At 33.8% G+C, this 17,898-nt stretch overlaps 1 protein-coding gene across 1 annotated transcript in view; it reads left to right on the forward strand.

Moving 5' to 3' along the window:
* LOC308434712 (olfactory receptor 6C6-like) overlaps positions 1–9,966 on the forward strand; it is a gene marked incomplete at both ends in the record, with an annotated part of 34,816 nt that extends 24,850 nt beyond the window's left edge. Inside the window, one exon of the mRNA XM_080935104.1 lies at positions 9,907–9,966. Coding sequence (XP_080791230.1) covers positions 9,907–9,966 — 60 coding nt within the window. The remainder of the gene's footprint in view (positions 1–9,906) is intronic.
* Between the last annotated feature and the right edge of the window lie 7,932 nt (positions 9,967–17,898).

The raw sequence follows: 17,898 nt of genomic DNA on the forward strand, positions 1-17,898 counted from the left end.
ATAATTATTCTGACAAAACCCAAAAGTCTGAGGAGAATTTCTTTCAAAGTACCAGTGGTTTTATAAAGCACTTATTTTATGTCATCTCTTGCCTGAGTTATTTTATTCCATAACTTATTTAATCTTCATGGCTTCGTGAGAAAATTTTTATGGTGAGTTCATATATATATATATACATACTCATGAAGTTTGAGTGCAAGGCTTATAAATGTAAATCAATGATTACATTTTATCCTGGTTTAAAGGAAGACACAACATAATTTTAGAGAAATGCTATTCATTTTGATAATGCAATTTTAAATGAAACAAATTTATTGTTTTCTCTATTTTTATTTGTCATAGATTTTATTAAGTCTTTGCACTATTTTTAGCAGCTACCTTTTTTGAGTGTGTCTATATATAATTATGTTCTCTTAAACATCTCTCTCATATTGCTCTACTCACATAAGTCACAATCAATCAACACCAAGGATTCATACTCTGTCATGGCTGTGGAGTAACAGGTTGGGCAGGAAAACATAAAACATAGGTGGTAGAGAAAAACCTTTTTAAAGGAAGAAAATGTGAAAGGACTGGAGGTGCCAATTTTTAAGCCTTGGGTATTGGTTCAGATTATGGATTTTTCCTATCTCTGTCTTTAGTCAAATATGTCCAACTCAATAAACTAAGAAAACCAATACAGAAATATTTATAATAAGAAAACTAGTTCAGAGAAAGTGAGAATAGATTTTTTTTTAGAAATGTTTTTTTCCTTTTAATTGAGTAACTGCAGAGAAACTGAACCTTAAGGACATTTAGACATTTGTCCACCATCACAAGTCTCTTTAATGCCTGTTTGTGCTTTTCTCTAGCTCTATCTGATGGCAAGGCCCATATTTATTTTGTAAACTCAAATTCATCTTCTAACATCCTAAAGAGCAATAAACAGTGTTTCAATATAACATGTTTGTTGTTATTACTTTTTTTATTTTGGTTTTTGTTGTTGTTGTTGCTGTTTTTAGGCTCCACTTTGTCCCCTTAATTTTTGAATATTTTGGTTTGTAGTTGTAGGTAATAGAGCTGTTCATTCTTTTCCTCTTTAAATTATTTGATACACTATCTTTACCTCCCCCATTCTCCAGCACGCTTTAGCTTTATGGCACACAGAAATCCAAACATAAAGCTTGTTCAAAAGATCTGTCAATCTATTGCTTACATTTAGGTACTATTTGTGCATACAAGGATGAAAAGAAAAGTTTGGATGTTGTCACTGTACTCTCAAGTAACAATATTAGAATTATTCATGGTGAAGAATTGAGAGGTAGGCAACTTATTGTTGGGACTATCTACTACATATTTGTTCTGCTTTTACAGTGTGGACTGCTGGACCTCCATTGATCCACAACCTTCAGGTTCTTGTAAATGTGGCTGTTTTGATTCTTTTTTTTTTTTTTTTTTTTTTGTTATTGGGAATTCTCTGCATTTATATTTCAGATGTTATTCCTTTCCCACAATCCCATCCCCTTCCTCCTTCCAATGCCTCCTGAGGTGCTCCCTCTCCCAACCACCCACTCCAACCTTAGCACCTTGACATTCCCCTACACTTGCAAAAGGAGCCTTTGCTGGACCAGAGGCCTCTCTTCCCATTGATGTCAGAAAATCCTATCCTCTGCTACATATGTACCTTGGGCCATAGGTCTTTCCATGTGACTTCAGCTCTGTTTAATTATAGATGCTAGTTAATGAATTGAAAGTATGAGGTTTAGAATAAACGTTTGTCATAAACCATTACAGTAATGATTGGTACTATTTATTAATTTGTTATTAAATGGATGTAATGATCTCTGTCTTTCTTTGATTTATTTCTATTCACACTAGAATCAATACTAATCAAAATTAAATGCCCTCATTACAGAAATCAATAATGTAAGACTAATATTTTTCTAGTAAAGTTTTGTAAAATAATTGTGGAAATAGTAAAAGAAAATCTATTAAAGTAGCACTCAGTGGCCTCTCATAAGGAGTTTTTGTCTTATTCCGTTCAATAGAAATTAACCCTAAAGAATTCTTGTGTCATGACCCAGATCCTGCAATACTTGAATACTGATAAGCATGTTTCAATATAATTATGAGTAGAGATGTTTCCCACACCCTGAGTTAAATAATCATTGATGCTACATATGTTTTACTACGAACTTTGAATTCTGCTTCATATGTATAAGAAAGAGAAATAAAACATGAAAAAAATATTTTTAGATAAGCTTTAAAATTTTCCCAATTAATTTTAATGATGTTTAATTGAATAAAAGTCAAGAAAATATAGAAAAAGTTGAAAATACTATTCTTACAAAGTTATAGTGGTTCTAAGGAATTCTTCGATCATAGTCAGCAAAAATTATTAATGAAAACTTAGCACAGATATAGGAAATAAATGTAATCATTTAAAATTTTTGTCTCTGTCTTTAATAGGAACATCCTATGATCTTTTAAGCCTTATCTTTGGCCATTAAATAAATTTTACAAATCTTAACCTAGTTTACTTGAATGATTGTTATTGATGCTTCTTTGATTTTGGAAAAGCAAGGCATGAGGATGTTTTCAGAACGAAGGTCATAAAAGTGTTATATAAACATTTAATTTAAAAGTATAAAATCACTGCTTACTTTCATTTTTCAGGGATTCAATATTAGACAGTTGATTTGGAGGTTAAGGTAGAAATAATTTGGATGATGTCATTGAAAACAAATCATCATGAGAGCCAAACCAAGTTCTTCCAGAAAAAAAAAATATGGATCTTTGCTAAGGAAGCAAATCTAAAATATTATGTCAGTGCCTTAGGATAACCTGTACAAAGACATCTTTGGAGTAGTTTGAGACTCCAGAAATCATGGGCACTTCAAATAATATTGAAGTTCAACTTTCCTAAAACTAATAATGCATAATTATGAAGCTTATTTTATATGAATATACAAATCACAAAGATGAGATTTTTCAAAATACCAGCATAGTATATCATTCCTAGTTTCTATATTGGATCTTTGTACTGTCTTATCTGGTGTCAACTTGACACAGGCTGCAGTTAATCACAGAGAAAGGACCCTCAGTTGAGGAAATACCTCCATGAGATCTAGCTATTAGGCATTTTCTCAACTAGTGACCAAGTGGGAGGGCCCAGCCCATTGTGGGTAGTGCCATCCCTGGGCTGGTAGACCTGGGTTCTTTAAAAAAGCAGGCTGAGCAAGCCTGGAAAAGCAAGCCAGTAAGCAACATCCCTCTGTGGCCTCTGCATCAGCTCCTACTTCCTGATTTGCTGGAGTTCCAGTTCTGACTTCCTTTGGTGATGAACAGCAATGTGGAAGTGTAAGTTGAATAAACCCTTTCCTCCCCAACTTGCTTCTTGGTCATGATGTTCGTGCAGGAAAAGAAACCCCAAGACAATCTTTTATTTGATTTTATTAAGTATTTGTTACTTTTCAAAAGTTTCTCCCTTCTGGTTCTCCCCTCCATGAGTTCTTTAGCCCATCTCCCTCTAAATTGCTTCTGAGAAGGTGATCCTCCTCCACCCACTAGTGTCCCCCTACCCTGGAACATCAAATATATAAGGGACTGAATGCATTCTTTCGTACTGAGGCCAGGTGAGGCAATTCTCTGCTACATATGTGGGGGGAGGGGGGCATGATCCAGCCCATGTATGCTCTTTGGTTGGGGTTTAGCCTCTGGGAACTATAAGGGTTTAGTTGATATTGTTGTTCTTTCTATGGGATAGCAATCCTCTTCAGATCCTTCCTTAGATTTATAAATCTAAGTTTAGAAAGATAAAATTTTTAGAAATGGGTTCTTTCCTCTTTAGTAGGCCACAAGAAAAATATAAAATGCAACCCACTCTTCATGCCAGATTTATCATATGTCTGTGTACAACAAATATGAAATTGTGATATACAAATGTCACAAGCCATTCTAAAGTGGAGATGTTTATATAAGTTATATCTGAACCATTTCCATCAAAGACTAATATTGTATAAAGCAAATAGAAGCTATATGTACATATGATTACAATGAGATAAGAAGATATCCAATTAGAAATTTGAGGAGAAGGCAGGAACTGGGACAAGAACAACAAAAAACAAACCAATGACAGCTGGTGTGTTTATATTATCACTGTTTTGCACCATGTGATGAAGTCATATTTAAATCACAGGGTTATAATGACCATGAGTATATTTTCTAAACATTTATCTCTGCTTTAATATTAATGTTCACTTTCTGATCTTTTCCTATTTTTTTGAAAAGGATATTTATTAGATTGGTTTATACAGTGTAGTCTCTATGCGCCAACAATGACTGTCTTCACATGAAAAACTGAGAATGGTAGCTGCTCAACATTCAGAGCTAGGCACTCAGGGCATCACCAGCAGCAGAAGAGCTATTGTCTTCAGTCCATGGTGAAAGGCCAAAGGGGCCGATTCTAATGTCATCAAAGGAAGATGGAGGCACCAGCAGCAGAAGTAGAAATAAGGTAGATGAAATTGACAGCAACATGTGAAGGCAAAAGGCAGGGATCAAAATATACTCAGTTGGGTCTGCATGTTTAGTTATATGTATATGGATATAAATGAATACAGTGTATTTGCATTTTGATAAACACAAATGAAATAAAAAGTAGAGATTTATTATCTAGACTCTTTTTGAACACTAAAACAAACAAAACCTAAAATAAGCTTCTAAATCTAAAGCTAACTGACTGAAAAGGAAAAGGGCACAGTTTGAGGCACTAGTATAAACTTTCCTCCTGTGGTTAAAATAAAAATAACATTTTTCCTACTTCCAAAGACTTAAGTAAATAAAGATATCTCAATTCCTGTGATGTAGAACTACACTTGCAAAGATGTTTCATTTCTTCATACTCTGTCACTCTAAAGAAATTTTCAAGTTTGCATCTCACCCATAATATACTTCTGTATGAATAACTATTATTATTATTATTATTGTACACACACAGTATGTATCAAACTATCATGTTATATAACTTAAGTGCATTCAGATTTTGTTACTCATATTTCAGCAAGCTAGGCAATTTAGAATAACTTTTATTATATAATCCAATCTCATTTTTATATTAAATAAATGGTTAGTTGCTTAACAAATTGCAGAAAACCTATTTTCATTAATATTAATTTTGCTAAATTGTATAGTATTATTTTGAAAGGCAGTCAGGATAGGCCCCTTTTTTTGGTGAGCACTGAAAACCTCAATAATAGTGTCAGGCCTTGGGGTCTCCTTTGATCTAGATCCAACTTTAACTTTGGGCCTGTTAAGTCTCCTTTTCTTCAGGCTCTTCTCCATTTTTTTGGTTTTTTTATTTTGTTTTGTTTTTTGTTTGTTTTTTATGTGTTCCTTGTAGTAGCAATCTTTTTGTTTGAAATATATTTGTTTATTTTCTCAGTAATGTGATCATAGAATAATTAACATAACAAGTTGATTTTATGAAAGCAACAACCACAACACAGCCTAACCCATTGAAGAATGGATTAACTGTTTAGATATTTCTTAAGAGAATTGGTTTCTAATAAGTTTCACATCCTCCTTGTATTTTTGTGGAGTGCCTAGTCAGATACTCCTCATGAACTGAAAACACAGTACTATAACTTCGGCAACAAAATAGTAGCAGGAACATGAACTAGATCTCAGCTCTTCAGAAACATTGAATATGGCAGTGCAGGGTGGTACTTATGTGCAAAAATCACTAAAGAAATATGATGGTTCACAAAATATTTTTGAGGTAGAGATAAGCAGTTTTGTGATATAGAGCAGAAGTCATTGTTCCCATATTTGTGGTTAAGTGGCAATACCAAGGGTATAGCTATTCAATCATAATGTAAGTTTTATTCCAAGAGCATGGCTAAGATATTGTGCCAGTATATAGGGGACCATGCACATGCTCTTCTCCATGTTGATTTCCTTCGGATAGGAAAACTTATGAGTCAGAGTTTTTGACTGCGAGATGGCAACCCTATCCCTCACTTGAAGTTCTGTCTTTCTGCTGAAGATGGATTCTATAGGTTCCCTCTCCCAACGATAGTGTATTTAATCTAAGGTTCTTCCCTTTGAGTCCTAAAGTCTAACACCTCCCAGGTCTTTTGTACATTCTGGATGGATCTATTGATATGAATATTAAAACTAAATATGAGATATTAATTATATGAAAATGTCATTTTATTTCATTGTGAGCACAATGTGTTTTAATTGTTAATATTTTTTATTATTTATATAGACATGTTTTTTGAGTACATAGGTGCTTTTCAAACTAAGATAAGCTACACCCTGACAAACATATCATAAATGTAAAACTATACTTATCTTACTGAACACAAAAGTTCAGCAACAGAGTCAGTGTAGAAGAATATCAGGTGCCCAATCCGGGTTTGCTGGGATACCTGGGTGTGGCAGCTTGTGCAAGTCTTTAGTGTCATGATAGTGTTGTGATTCACACCATTAGCCAAGGAGAAGATCAAGATTAAGAACAAGAAGTACAGTTTCTGCTGAACATAAATCATTTTGCAACATCGTCAAGGCCACCATAGGATCATAGTCAGTTGGGGACAACCTATATAAGTAACTGTGCAGTTGCCAGATCACAGGAGACCTTTTTGTTTAAATTTCTTTCTGAAATAACATTATATTTCTAAAAGCAATATCAGAAGGTCTCATTTATTTTTTCCAAATCCCAGGCAACACTTTTTTGTCTCTTTAATTTCGTCATCCTGGAAGTGACATCTCATTGAGCACTTCATTTGCATTTTCCTACTGACTGATGAACAGTGCTCAGCATTTTCCCCTATGCTTCTGATTGCTTGTGTTCCCCATTCAGAGAAAGTTTAGGTCACATGCTGAAGTTAGGTTTTAGGACCAGGAAATGTCCTCTCCAGCAGCTAGCTTTCATGGTGTCAGAGGTGTTATGCAGACTTCCAGGGGAGAAAAGAGAGCAGTAGTCAGTCTTATTTATATCCAGTGCTAGATCCTGACCTATAGGCAGGATATGCCCACAGGGCGGTAGTGTCAGGGCCATTATGGAGTAACTAATCTCATTTAGATTGAGTTTAACAAGCTCCAGAGGAGGGAATTTTATGCCCAGCCTTATAATTCTGATAAAAGCCCACGGCCTGGAAAGTCATAGCCCCTGGGATAGAAGCTTTTGTTATAAATTTTAGCAATTAATGGTTAATATTTAACATAGCATTATAACATTTTATCTTTGATACCCTGGCACCTGAGTAAGCCACCAACATATAGAAACATTACATTTGAAAAATATAATAAAATGTCAATCTTTTAGGGACTCAAGGTTTTCAAGAAAGCACATTTCATAGTTATTTTTATCACTGATAAAATACTAGATGAGAATAAATGTAAAGTAACTGTAAGTAGTGGCAGTAGGTATTTAGTTGATGAACAACAATACATGCTCTCTGGGATAGGATGATTAACATTTTCTCAAGAGAGATCCACTGGTGAGCAGGGTTAGAGGTTACTGAAATATTGAAGGATGGGTTCTAGAAATCTCCCATTGCCTAGGGTTTGTTTTGTTTTCAAGTACCCAAGGCTTTTGAAGTAAAAACAGATACATTTAGAGATGTCAGAAGTGTTTATAGTTATAATAGCAGAGTTGTTCCATTCTTCAGTTTGTTCTTTAAATAAAACTTCTTGAAATGCTACTTAAAACTACAGAACGCTGGAGTATATTTCCATATCTCTGAAGAATTTTACTAATCTATTTTTATTTCAAGACTGTATGGTCATCATAAATTTTTAAAAAGTCTGATTAATATGAGTGTTTAAAATGTCCAGCAGAGAAGCCACTCTTACACTTTGATCCTCAGAGCAATAATATACCCTTATAAAATGAAGAGGCAAAAATTTATAGTATTTAACAGACAATAAACTAAAGAATATAATATCATCTAGTGTTGTGTTTGAATAGCTGATAATTAACTAAATAGGTGAAAATAAATGGGAACAGTTTTCATGTACATTAGGGTATCCCTGTGGATGAATAGACCTATACAAAGATTGATCTTATGTGGATTAAGAAAGTTGGGAAATAGATTATCTATCCTTGAAGACTAGAAAATAAGCAAAAATACGATCAAATGGAAAACATACTACAGGACAATTCAAGACACAGAGCTACTAAACCTAAGGCAAGTAACACATTTTTCCATTTTTATTTTAGAGAAAAATGAAAGCAAATAGTATATATCTTTTTAATCTCAAATAGAAATATTTCTTCTATACTAAATGCATTTCTAACTTTGTAAACAGAATCAAGTGTTACATATGTTGATTGAATTATAAGTCAACATCTAAAGTACATATTCTCTATTTCTTAAATAAGATAATTAAACACCATCTTAATTGTATAATATGCATAACATTTTCTCTTGTTCTTAACTGTTTCCCACAATATTTCTGTTAAAATATATTCAATTATTTAAATGTAGATAACATTTTAAATACTTTAATTGCAAGAAGAATTATTGGATGAATTCTCACATGTAAAAACGTAAGGAGTTCTCATTACTTTTCAACAGCAATAGAGACATATTTGTGTTTCTAAGAGGAAGTCTATGCTAATGCATACATTAACTTAAAAAAAAAATTCAAGTTTCATATTGCTTAACAAATGTTAAAATGCTTTGTCCTAATTATATATGAAGTAAAAATTACTGACTTTATATTCTATCTTCTTAAAATTAGTGTATATTCTAACTTTTAATGATATGACTTACAATACAAAAATTTCCTACATGTTATACTTGAGGCCATTAAATAAGCTGAAGTCCAAGTCTAAATAAATATACACCAAAACTACTCAATAATAATAGTTTATATCTAATTGTCATGAAGTGTAGAAAATAATTTAGAACTGCATTAGTTAGAATGATATTACTCATGAGCCATATCTTTCAATTCCTTTAAAAGACTTTTTTACCCTAAATATCTTAAAAGAGGAAATAGAAGTGGAGGCAGCATCAGAAGGGGAGAAGAGAGGACATGAATCACACAGAGATTACAGAATTCATCCTCTTAGGCCTTTCTGATGACCCTAACCTTCAGATTGTGATTTTCCTCTTTTTATTAATCACATATATATTAAGTGTCACTGGAAACCTGACAATCATTGCTTTGACCTTCATAGACTCCCATCTACAGACACCAATGTATTTCTTCCTCCGGAATTTTGCTTTCTTGGAAGTCTCATTTACAAGTGTATGTATTCCTAGATTTCTGGGGTCAATTGTCACTCGGAATAAGACCATTTCCTATAACAATTGTGCTGCCCAGCTTTTTTTCTTTATCTTTATGGGAGTGTGTGAATTTTACATTCTAACTGCCATGTCCTATGATCACTACGTTGCCATCTGCAAGCCCCTTTACTACACAACCATCATGAACAGGAAACTCTGCACCTTGTTTGTGTTGTGTGCCTGCCTGGCTGGTTTTCTGACTGTGTTCCCACCCCTTATGCTTTTGCTACAGCAGGATTACTGTGCTTCTAATGTCATTGATCATTTTGCATGTGACTTTTTCCCCATCTTGCAACTGTCTTGCTCAGATACATGGTTTCTAGAAGTGATTGGTTTCTATGTTGCTCTGGTTTCTCTGTTGTTCACTTTGGCATTAGTGATTTTATCTTACATGTACATTATCAGGACTATTTTAAGAATTCCTTCTGCCAGCCAGAGGAAAAAGGCTTTTTCTACCTGTTCCTCTCACATGATTGTCATCTCCCTCTCTTATGGAAGCTGCATCTTCATGTATGTCAAACCTTCTGCAAATGAAAGAGCATCACTGACTAAAGGTGTGGCTCTTCTCAATACCTCTGTTGTCCCCATGTTAAACCCCTTCATTTATACCCTAAGGAACCAGCAAGTAAAGCAAGCATTCAAAGGTTTAGTTCACAAACTAGTATTTTCTGTAAGCAAATGAAATTAAAAGTACTTCAAAAATAAAGAACTCTACTAAGATACAATAACATAATCTTGAAATTATTAAGTATTTTGTTCTCTGATAGTTTCTTTGTTACTTTTAAAGTTTTACAGTTTGTTTACAATCAAGTATATTCAATACATTGTTGGTTTGAAATCTTGAATAAATGTTAACAACACTGGAAAATCCAAACCCAGATCAAATCCCAGTTCTGAGGCACAAAGTAACACTCCTACCTATAAGCTCTTAGCAATTCTAAAATGCTATGGAAAAAAAAAAAAAAAACGTGTTTTTTTTTTTTTGTTGTTGTTGTTGTTTGTTGGGTTTTCAAGGGTTTTTTTTAGGGTATAAACCTGAATAAATTGTTCACTCTCCATTGGAAGGCCACACAAATTGGCCATGGATGACATTGTTATCCTTTCTTACTCAGAAATTGTAAGTATCCATGACAAAGAAATGCGGTGATAAAATATACATGTCAAAGTCTCAGATGAAAAGACACATTTGCAATTAACAGTCACCTCTTAATATCTAAAATCATCTAAGATATACGGCAGAGTGAAGCTTATGAGATATAGAAAAATATTGTTTTTCTGTCACTCAACAACTTATCAGTATTATGTAACACAAGTAAAACCACATTTTTCTTTGCTTTTGAAGCTGATATGCTATGTAAACACAACTGCTATTTTAACCATTCACCTCAATTTTCCCCTCTGGTATAATATTTGTTCTATGAAACTCCCATAAAAGGGGTAAGAAGCTTTTGATGTTTATAAGTGCATTTAATGTCTATTCAAATGTTGTCCATTTATGGATTCATTTTATAGTTGGAAAACATATTATCGTCAAGGTAATTTATCTTTGGCTAAATGGGTAAAACATTATTAGTTTAATTTTAAAAAATATTTTGCTATGGTGTTATGATAGGACTATACCATTTCTCCTTCTCTCTCTAAATTTCACATTTTACCTTTAATTACAGAATTACACACACACACACACACACACACACACACACACACACACACACACACACACACATATTCAAATCAAAACCAGAAGAAAATACCTTCCTATTTCAGAAATAATAGATATTAGAAAAACTGTTTTAAATGAAATGCTGAAGATTGTTTTAAATGAACCTTCAAAATCCTTTTATATTGTTGGTAGAAATATAAAACTGTGTATTCATTCTTCATGGATTTTTCCTAAAAATATTAAATATAGAAATCCAGTCACAAAAGAACAGACATAGTATGCAGTCACTGATAATTGGATACTAACCCGAGAAAGCTCTGAACAACCCAGAAACAACTCACAGACTGTGTGAAGTTCAAGAAAAAAAAAAGTAAAAAACATTATGTTTACTCCTTACACACCAAGAAAACCTTGACTAATTCCAGGTTACATCCTCTTTTACATGTACTTTATGCTCATTGTAACTAGTAAGATCTTAATGCACACTATCAAAAAAAGCCAAGCACTAACAAAAATGTATTCGTATACTTTTATGCAAAAAAATGCTTAAAATGTTTACATTTATCTATGTTTTTTAAAATTAAGTTCTTCAATTAAAAATATAATAAAAAAATAAACACTGAAAAAAATGTCATCTGATGCTGCAATTAGGTAAATGTGAAGTAAAATCAACGTGCAGATTAGCTAATTTAATGGAAAGAATCTCACTGCCCACCAGAAATAAAACTAAGAAAATTTGACATTTATATGGAATATTAATGTCATAAAAATGAACATTGCCTTATGTATTAACATGGAAGGAAATGAAAATCATGTTAAATAAAATAAAGCAAGCATAGAAAGTCAATTATTCGTTGTACTCTCATATGTACGTGAATTCATAGAAGTAAAAAGGAAGAAAATCAACCAGGTAAGATTGATTAGTAAATATTAAATTCCAGTTAAAAAAGCAAGAAATTCTGGTAGATAATGTACTGTATACTTCAAAAACTTAGAAGAAAATATTTTAAAATGACATTTTAACTAAAAGACATATTAAATAGGTATTGATCAGAAATCTATATCTCATTCTTCAAGACTGTTATAGTTGATTTAATCATTTGACATCTTGCTATAAATCATTCTTTTATTAATATAATTAAAATATGAAATGAGAAGTCAGTATCAAATTTTAAATGATAGATTCTTCAAAGCAAGACATGGAAGTATCTGGATTTCTGTGAATAAAGAAATTATTACTATCATCACATTTCAATAGAATGGAAATCAAAACAATATTTATATCAATTTTAGAAAAGCATGCCACTTGTTTTTTATTAATTCTCTATGATTCTATACATCCTGTTTTGACCATATTGAACCCCTTTCTCCAACTCATTCCAGATATATCCCCATTTCACAATTTTATGTTCCATTTTTTATTTTAAATACACTGTATCCACTTAAAATCCATTATATCTGAATATCCTGGGTAGAAGGATATCTCCTGGATTGCAGTCAACCTACCAGGGATCACACCCTTAAAGTTTACACTTTCTCTCCCAATCATTACCAATGGTCAGTGTCTTCTCAGCTAAGTGTGGTGTGAAACATTGTGTCAGTCTCTTCAAACTAAGCTGGGATTTTGTCTGGCTTGGCATTCCAGTGCTCTTCAGAATGTTGTTTCTGCCACTGTGAGTCCATATGTGCAACATTCATGTTGTATCTTGAAAACAATGTTTTATTATAGTAATCTACCAAGTTTAGCTCTTAAAGTTTTTCTGTTCCCTTTCCACAGTGACCCCTGTGCCTTTGGAGGTCAGACTGTGATGTAGATATTGTATTTAGGCCTGAGAAATCTGATGGCTTCTACAGTCTGCAGAATGATCAGTTTTGGGTTTTCATATTAACTGCCATCTACTGCAAGAATAAAATTACCCCATAAGTGCTGAGAGGCATACAAATTTATAGGTAGAGAATTAGAGTCATTATAAATCATTTTATTTATATCTATTCATCTGAATGATAGTAGTAGGGATTTCCCTAAGGCTTATGACTTTTCTATGGCAGACTTTTGGCCCTAGTAATAGTGTCATAGGTTTAGTCTATTGTAGGAGCAGACCTTAAATCTAACAAAAAGTGAATGGTTTCACTCTTATTCCTGTGGGTATATCTTGCTGAGCTCATCCTTTTTTATTTCTTACAGGGTTCAGAGCTGAGTAAACTGATGGTTACTATCCTCCTCCAAAAGCATTAACAACGCATTTAGCACTAGAAACCTAGCCTGCCTGAGAACCAACTTCATTTCCCTATGTTGTAATTCTAGTGTGTGATGGTTTCGGGGATGGTGTCTTACCACCAAATCCTGAGGTTAACCAAGAGCAGTAGCAATAACCTAATTAATCTTATTTGTGTATGTATATGAGTATGCTCTTGGAATAGATATATGTATTCAGATCTTTTCATGTTTGTGTGAACACATGTACATACATGTCATCCCTCTGGGTGGATGTAGGAGAATCTCTGTTGTGCATTGTTAGGACAGGTATTTTGTTTTCCTGGTTAGGCAGCCTGAGAGCTCCTTGGGATTGTCCAGACTTCACTGCCCATCTGGGATTGCAAATGCATGCTACTTGCTATTTTTTACATGGTTTCTGTCACAAAAACTTTTATTCATCGATCTTTCTCTTCAGTCTCCAAGATTTTTTTAATAAGAATAATATTTATTATGTTAACAATGAATCAAAATAGGTAGAAAATATGTAGCTGGTACACAGGTAATCTAATATATAATTTTACATGGGACTCACAGACACTAAATATGAAGTTTATGTTTTACAAATTGTATTGATTTCTAAATATCTTACCCCTCCAATCTGCAATGCCAGTCTTTCTGACTTCCAATAATATTGTAAGAGATTGAAGAAATTCACAGGTTTAAAATGCCAATAAATTGCTAAATACAATGAAATATTGGTTTTAAAAGTTTCTAATTTTATAATACTCAATATAATTAAACTTTACAAGAAAAATCTACATATAAATTGGAGTAAAAATAGTTATAACACTGTTATTACTTGGATGATGTCATTATATTTTAGTTTAGAAGATTCCAAAAAGGCATGTGTCTCACAGTTAAAGTTAAATATCTGGATTAATCAAAGGCCAGTTACAAGCCACTCCCTGTCTGTTTTTACTATCTACACAACTACTCTTTCTTCTACTTTATATAGAATCTATTGCCAATCATTAAAGTTTTTTTCAACACAATCTGAAAATTTTACTTAATTCACTCATATATAATTTTACACATAAATGTCTTAGTTTAAGTATCCTTCAACAAACTTAAAGTTTTTCATACAACCAAAGAATGATGAGAAGTGGAGAAATGTTTTCCCCAGGGAAGAACACACAAATTAGTTATCTAATACTAAATGACCAACCCAGAAAATATAAGAAATACCACTGCACAGACTGAGCAAATTATATTTATGTGTCTAGGAATATATATGTATATACACATACAAGTATGAAAAATTTAATGAACTATTGAGCCATAAATATAAAAGGGAGAAAGAAGAGATATATGGGAAGGTTTAGAGAAAAGAAACAGAGGGAATAATGTTTGTTAATTATATTATAATTTCAAAAGATAAAAATTATGTGTGTAAAGAAAGAGAACATTTAAATAAAATGATAAAATGAAGTTATGCAGAAGTAAAAAGAAAACGTGTGAGTAATGGAAGCACAAAAACGGTAAAATTCAGAACATAAACCAAGAATGTCTGTTATATAAAAAAATTAATCACATATACTGGTGGTAATATAAAACTTAATCCCGGTGAACTATCTACCACCAAGAACAGCAGAGATCCAGGGAAACAGGCCTGGTGAGAAGGCATTCTAAGTAGCTGAGGAGCAGAGAGATCTCTGCCTAGCATGCTGAAAGTAAGCCCCCCGTCCCCCTGCTTGGTTCAGGGAACCAGGAACCCAGCATTGGGCTGTCTGTTCCCAGCTGGTGGCCTTTGGGTGCAGAACAAGCACTCAGACCATCCCTCACAAGGAGCAGCAGAGGTCCAGGGACTCAGAACTGGTGAGAAAGCATTCTGAGTAACTAGGGAACAGAGAGGTGTTTGCCTAGCACCCTGAATGTGCGCCACAACCTGTTTGGTTGAGGGAACCAGGAACTTGGCATTGGGCAGTCTGTTTCCAGTCAGTGTCCTTTGGGTGCAGAACAGGCACTCAGACCATCCACCACCAGGAATAGTGGAGATCCAAGGACACAGGCCAGGTACAAGGGAGAGGCGAGAACCAATCACTGACAACAAGATGGCAAGAGGGAAGCAAATGAACAGACCCCAGGGAAACCAAAACAACCTGGCAACAGCAGAACCCAGCTCCTCCATCACAGCAAACAGCGGAATGCCAAACATTCCAGAAAAAGAAGACCCATATCTGAAATCATACCTCAAGATGATGATAGAGATCCTTATACAAGAATTGGAGGGAAAGCATAAAGAATTAGAAGCTTTTAAAGAGGAAACAAGAAAAACCCTCAAAGAACACAGAGAACTAGAGAAAAAACAAAGCCAAAAAGATGAAGAAATGGAAGAAAAAATTTAAAACGGAAATGGACACAATAAAGAAAAAACTAAAAGAGACAACCCTAGCAGTAGAAAACCTAAAAAAGTAATCAGGAGTCACAGATGCAAGCATTTCTAACAGTCTACAAAAGACGGAAGAGAGAATCTCGGGGGGCAAAGACAACATTGAAAAGACAAATAAAACAGTCAGAGAAGATGCAAAAACTAAAAAGCTTCTAACATAAAATACCCAGGAGATCCAGGACACAATGAGAAGACAAAACCTAAGAATAATAGGAATAGAAGAGGGTATAGAATATCAACTAAGAGGCACAGTAAATATCTTTAACAAAACTGTAGAGGAAAACTTAACTACCTTTAAGAATGAGATGACCACGAGAATAAAACAAGCCAACAGAACTCCAATTAGGTTGAACCACAAAAGAAAACCCTCCCAACATATAATACCCAAAACGCCAGGTGCCCAAAGGAAAGAAAGAATACTAAAAGCAGTAAGGGAAATAGGTCATGTAACATAAAAAGACAGAATAATCAGAATCACACCCGATTTCTCAACAGAGACTATGAAAGCTAGAAAAGCCTGGACAGACAACATGCAGACTCTAAGATAGCACAAGTGTCAGCACAAGCTGCTATACCCAGCAAAACTCTCAATCACCATAGATGGAGAGACTAAGATATTCTAATACAAAACAAAATTTACACAATATCTGAACACAAACCAAGCTCTACAACGAATTATAGGTGGAAAACCTAATACAACGAGGGCAACTACATCCTAATAAAAAGAAGAAAACCCCTAAGTAAGAACACAAAAGAAGAAAGACACTGACACAATTCAACCTCCAAAAGAAAAAAAATAGCAGGAAACAGCAACCACTATTCCTTGATATCTCTTAACATGAATAGACTCGATTCCCCAATAAAAAGACATAGGCTATCAGAAAAAGAAAAAAACTTCCAAGCAAATGGCCCCAAAAAGCAAGCTGGAGTGTCCATTCTAATATCGAATAAAGAAGATTTTCAACCAAAAATTATCCAAAAACAGAAGGAAAGACTCTTTTTACTCATTACAGGGAAAATTTGGAAGGAGGAACTCTCAATCCTTAACATATATGCTCCAAATATAAAAGCACGAATATTCATTAAAAAAATCACTACTAAAGCTCAAAAAATACATTGTGCCCCACACAATAATAGTGGGAGACTGCAATACCCCACTCTCACCAATGGACAGATCATAGAAACAGAAAATGAACAAGGACACTGTAAAACTAGCAGAGGTTATGAACCAACAGCAATTAAGAGATATCTACAGAACATATCACCATAAAAAAAATACACCTTCTTATCGGCACCTCACAGCACTTAATTCAAAATTGACCATATAATTGGTCATAAATAAGCCTCAATAGATAAAAGAAGATTGAAATACTCCCATGCATCCTTTCAGACCACCATGGTCTAAGGCTGGTCTTTAATAACAACAAAGACAAAAAAAAGCTCATATAAGCATGGAACCTAAACAATGCTCTATTAAACGATGGCAGGGTCAAAGAAGAAATAAAGAAATAAATTAAAGATTTTCTAGAATTTAATGAAAATACCCAAACATACCCAAACCTAAGGGATGCAATGAAAGCAGCACTGAGATGAAAACTCATAGCTCTGAGTGCTTCCAAAAAGAAACTGGAGAGAACATACACTAGCAACTTGACAGCACAGTTGAAAGCTCTAGAACAAAAGGAAGCAGATACACCCAAGAGAAGTAGAAGGGAAGAAATAATCAAACTAAGGGCAGAAACAGACAAATAGAAACAAAAAAGAACCATTCAAAGCATCAATAAAACAAAGAGCTGGTTCTTTGAGAAAATTAACAAGGTTGATAAACACTTAGCCAGACTAATTAGAGGTCAAAGAAAGAGTATCCAATTTAACAAAATCAGAAAGGAAAGTGGAGAAATAACAACTGAAACTGAGAAAATTTAAGAAATCATCAGATCTTACTACAAAAGCCTATCCTCAACAAAGCTCCAAAATGTGGAGGAAATGGATAAATTCCTAGACAGATACAATATACCAAAGTTAAACCAGGACCAGGTAAACCATCTAAATAATCCCATAACACCTAAAGAAATAGAAGCAGTTATCTAAAGCCTCCCAACCAAAAAAAGTCCAGGTACAGATGGATTCAGTGCAGAGTTTTATCAGATATTTATTGATGACATAATACCAATACTCTCCAAACTATTCCACAAAATAGAATCAGATGGAACACGACCTAACTCATTTTTTTGAGGCTACAATAACCCTCGTTCGAAAACCAAATGATGACCCCAAGGAAAGAGAACTTCAGACCAATCTCACT

Source organism: Micromys minutus (assembly GCF_963924665.1).
Source record: "Micromys minutus genome assembly, chromosome: 22".
NCBI classification, from domain to species: domain Eukaryota; kingdom Metazoa; phylum Chordata; class Mammalia; order Rodentia; family Muridae; genus Micromys; species Micromys minutus.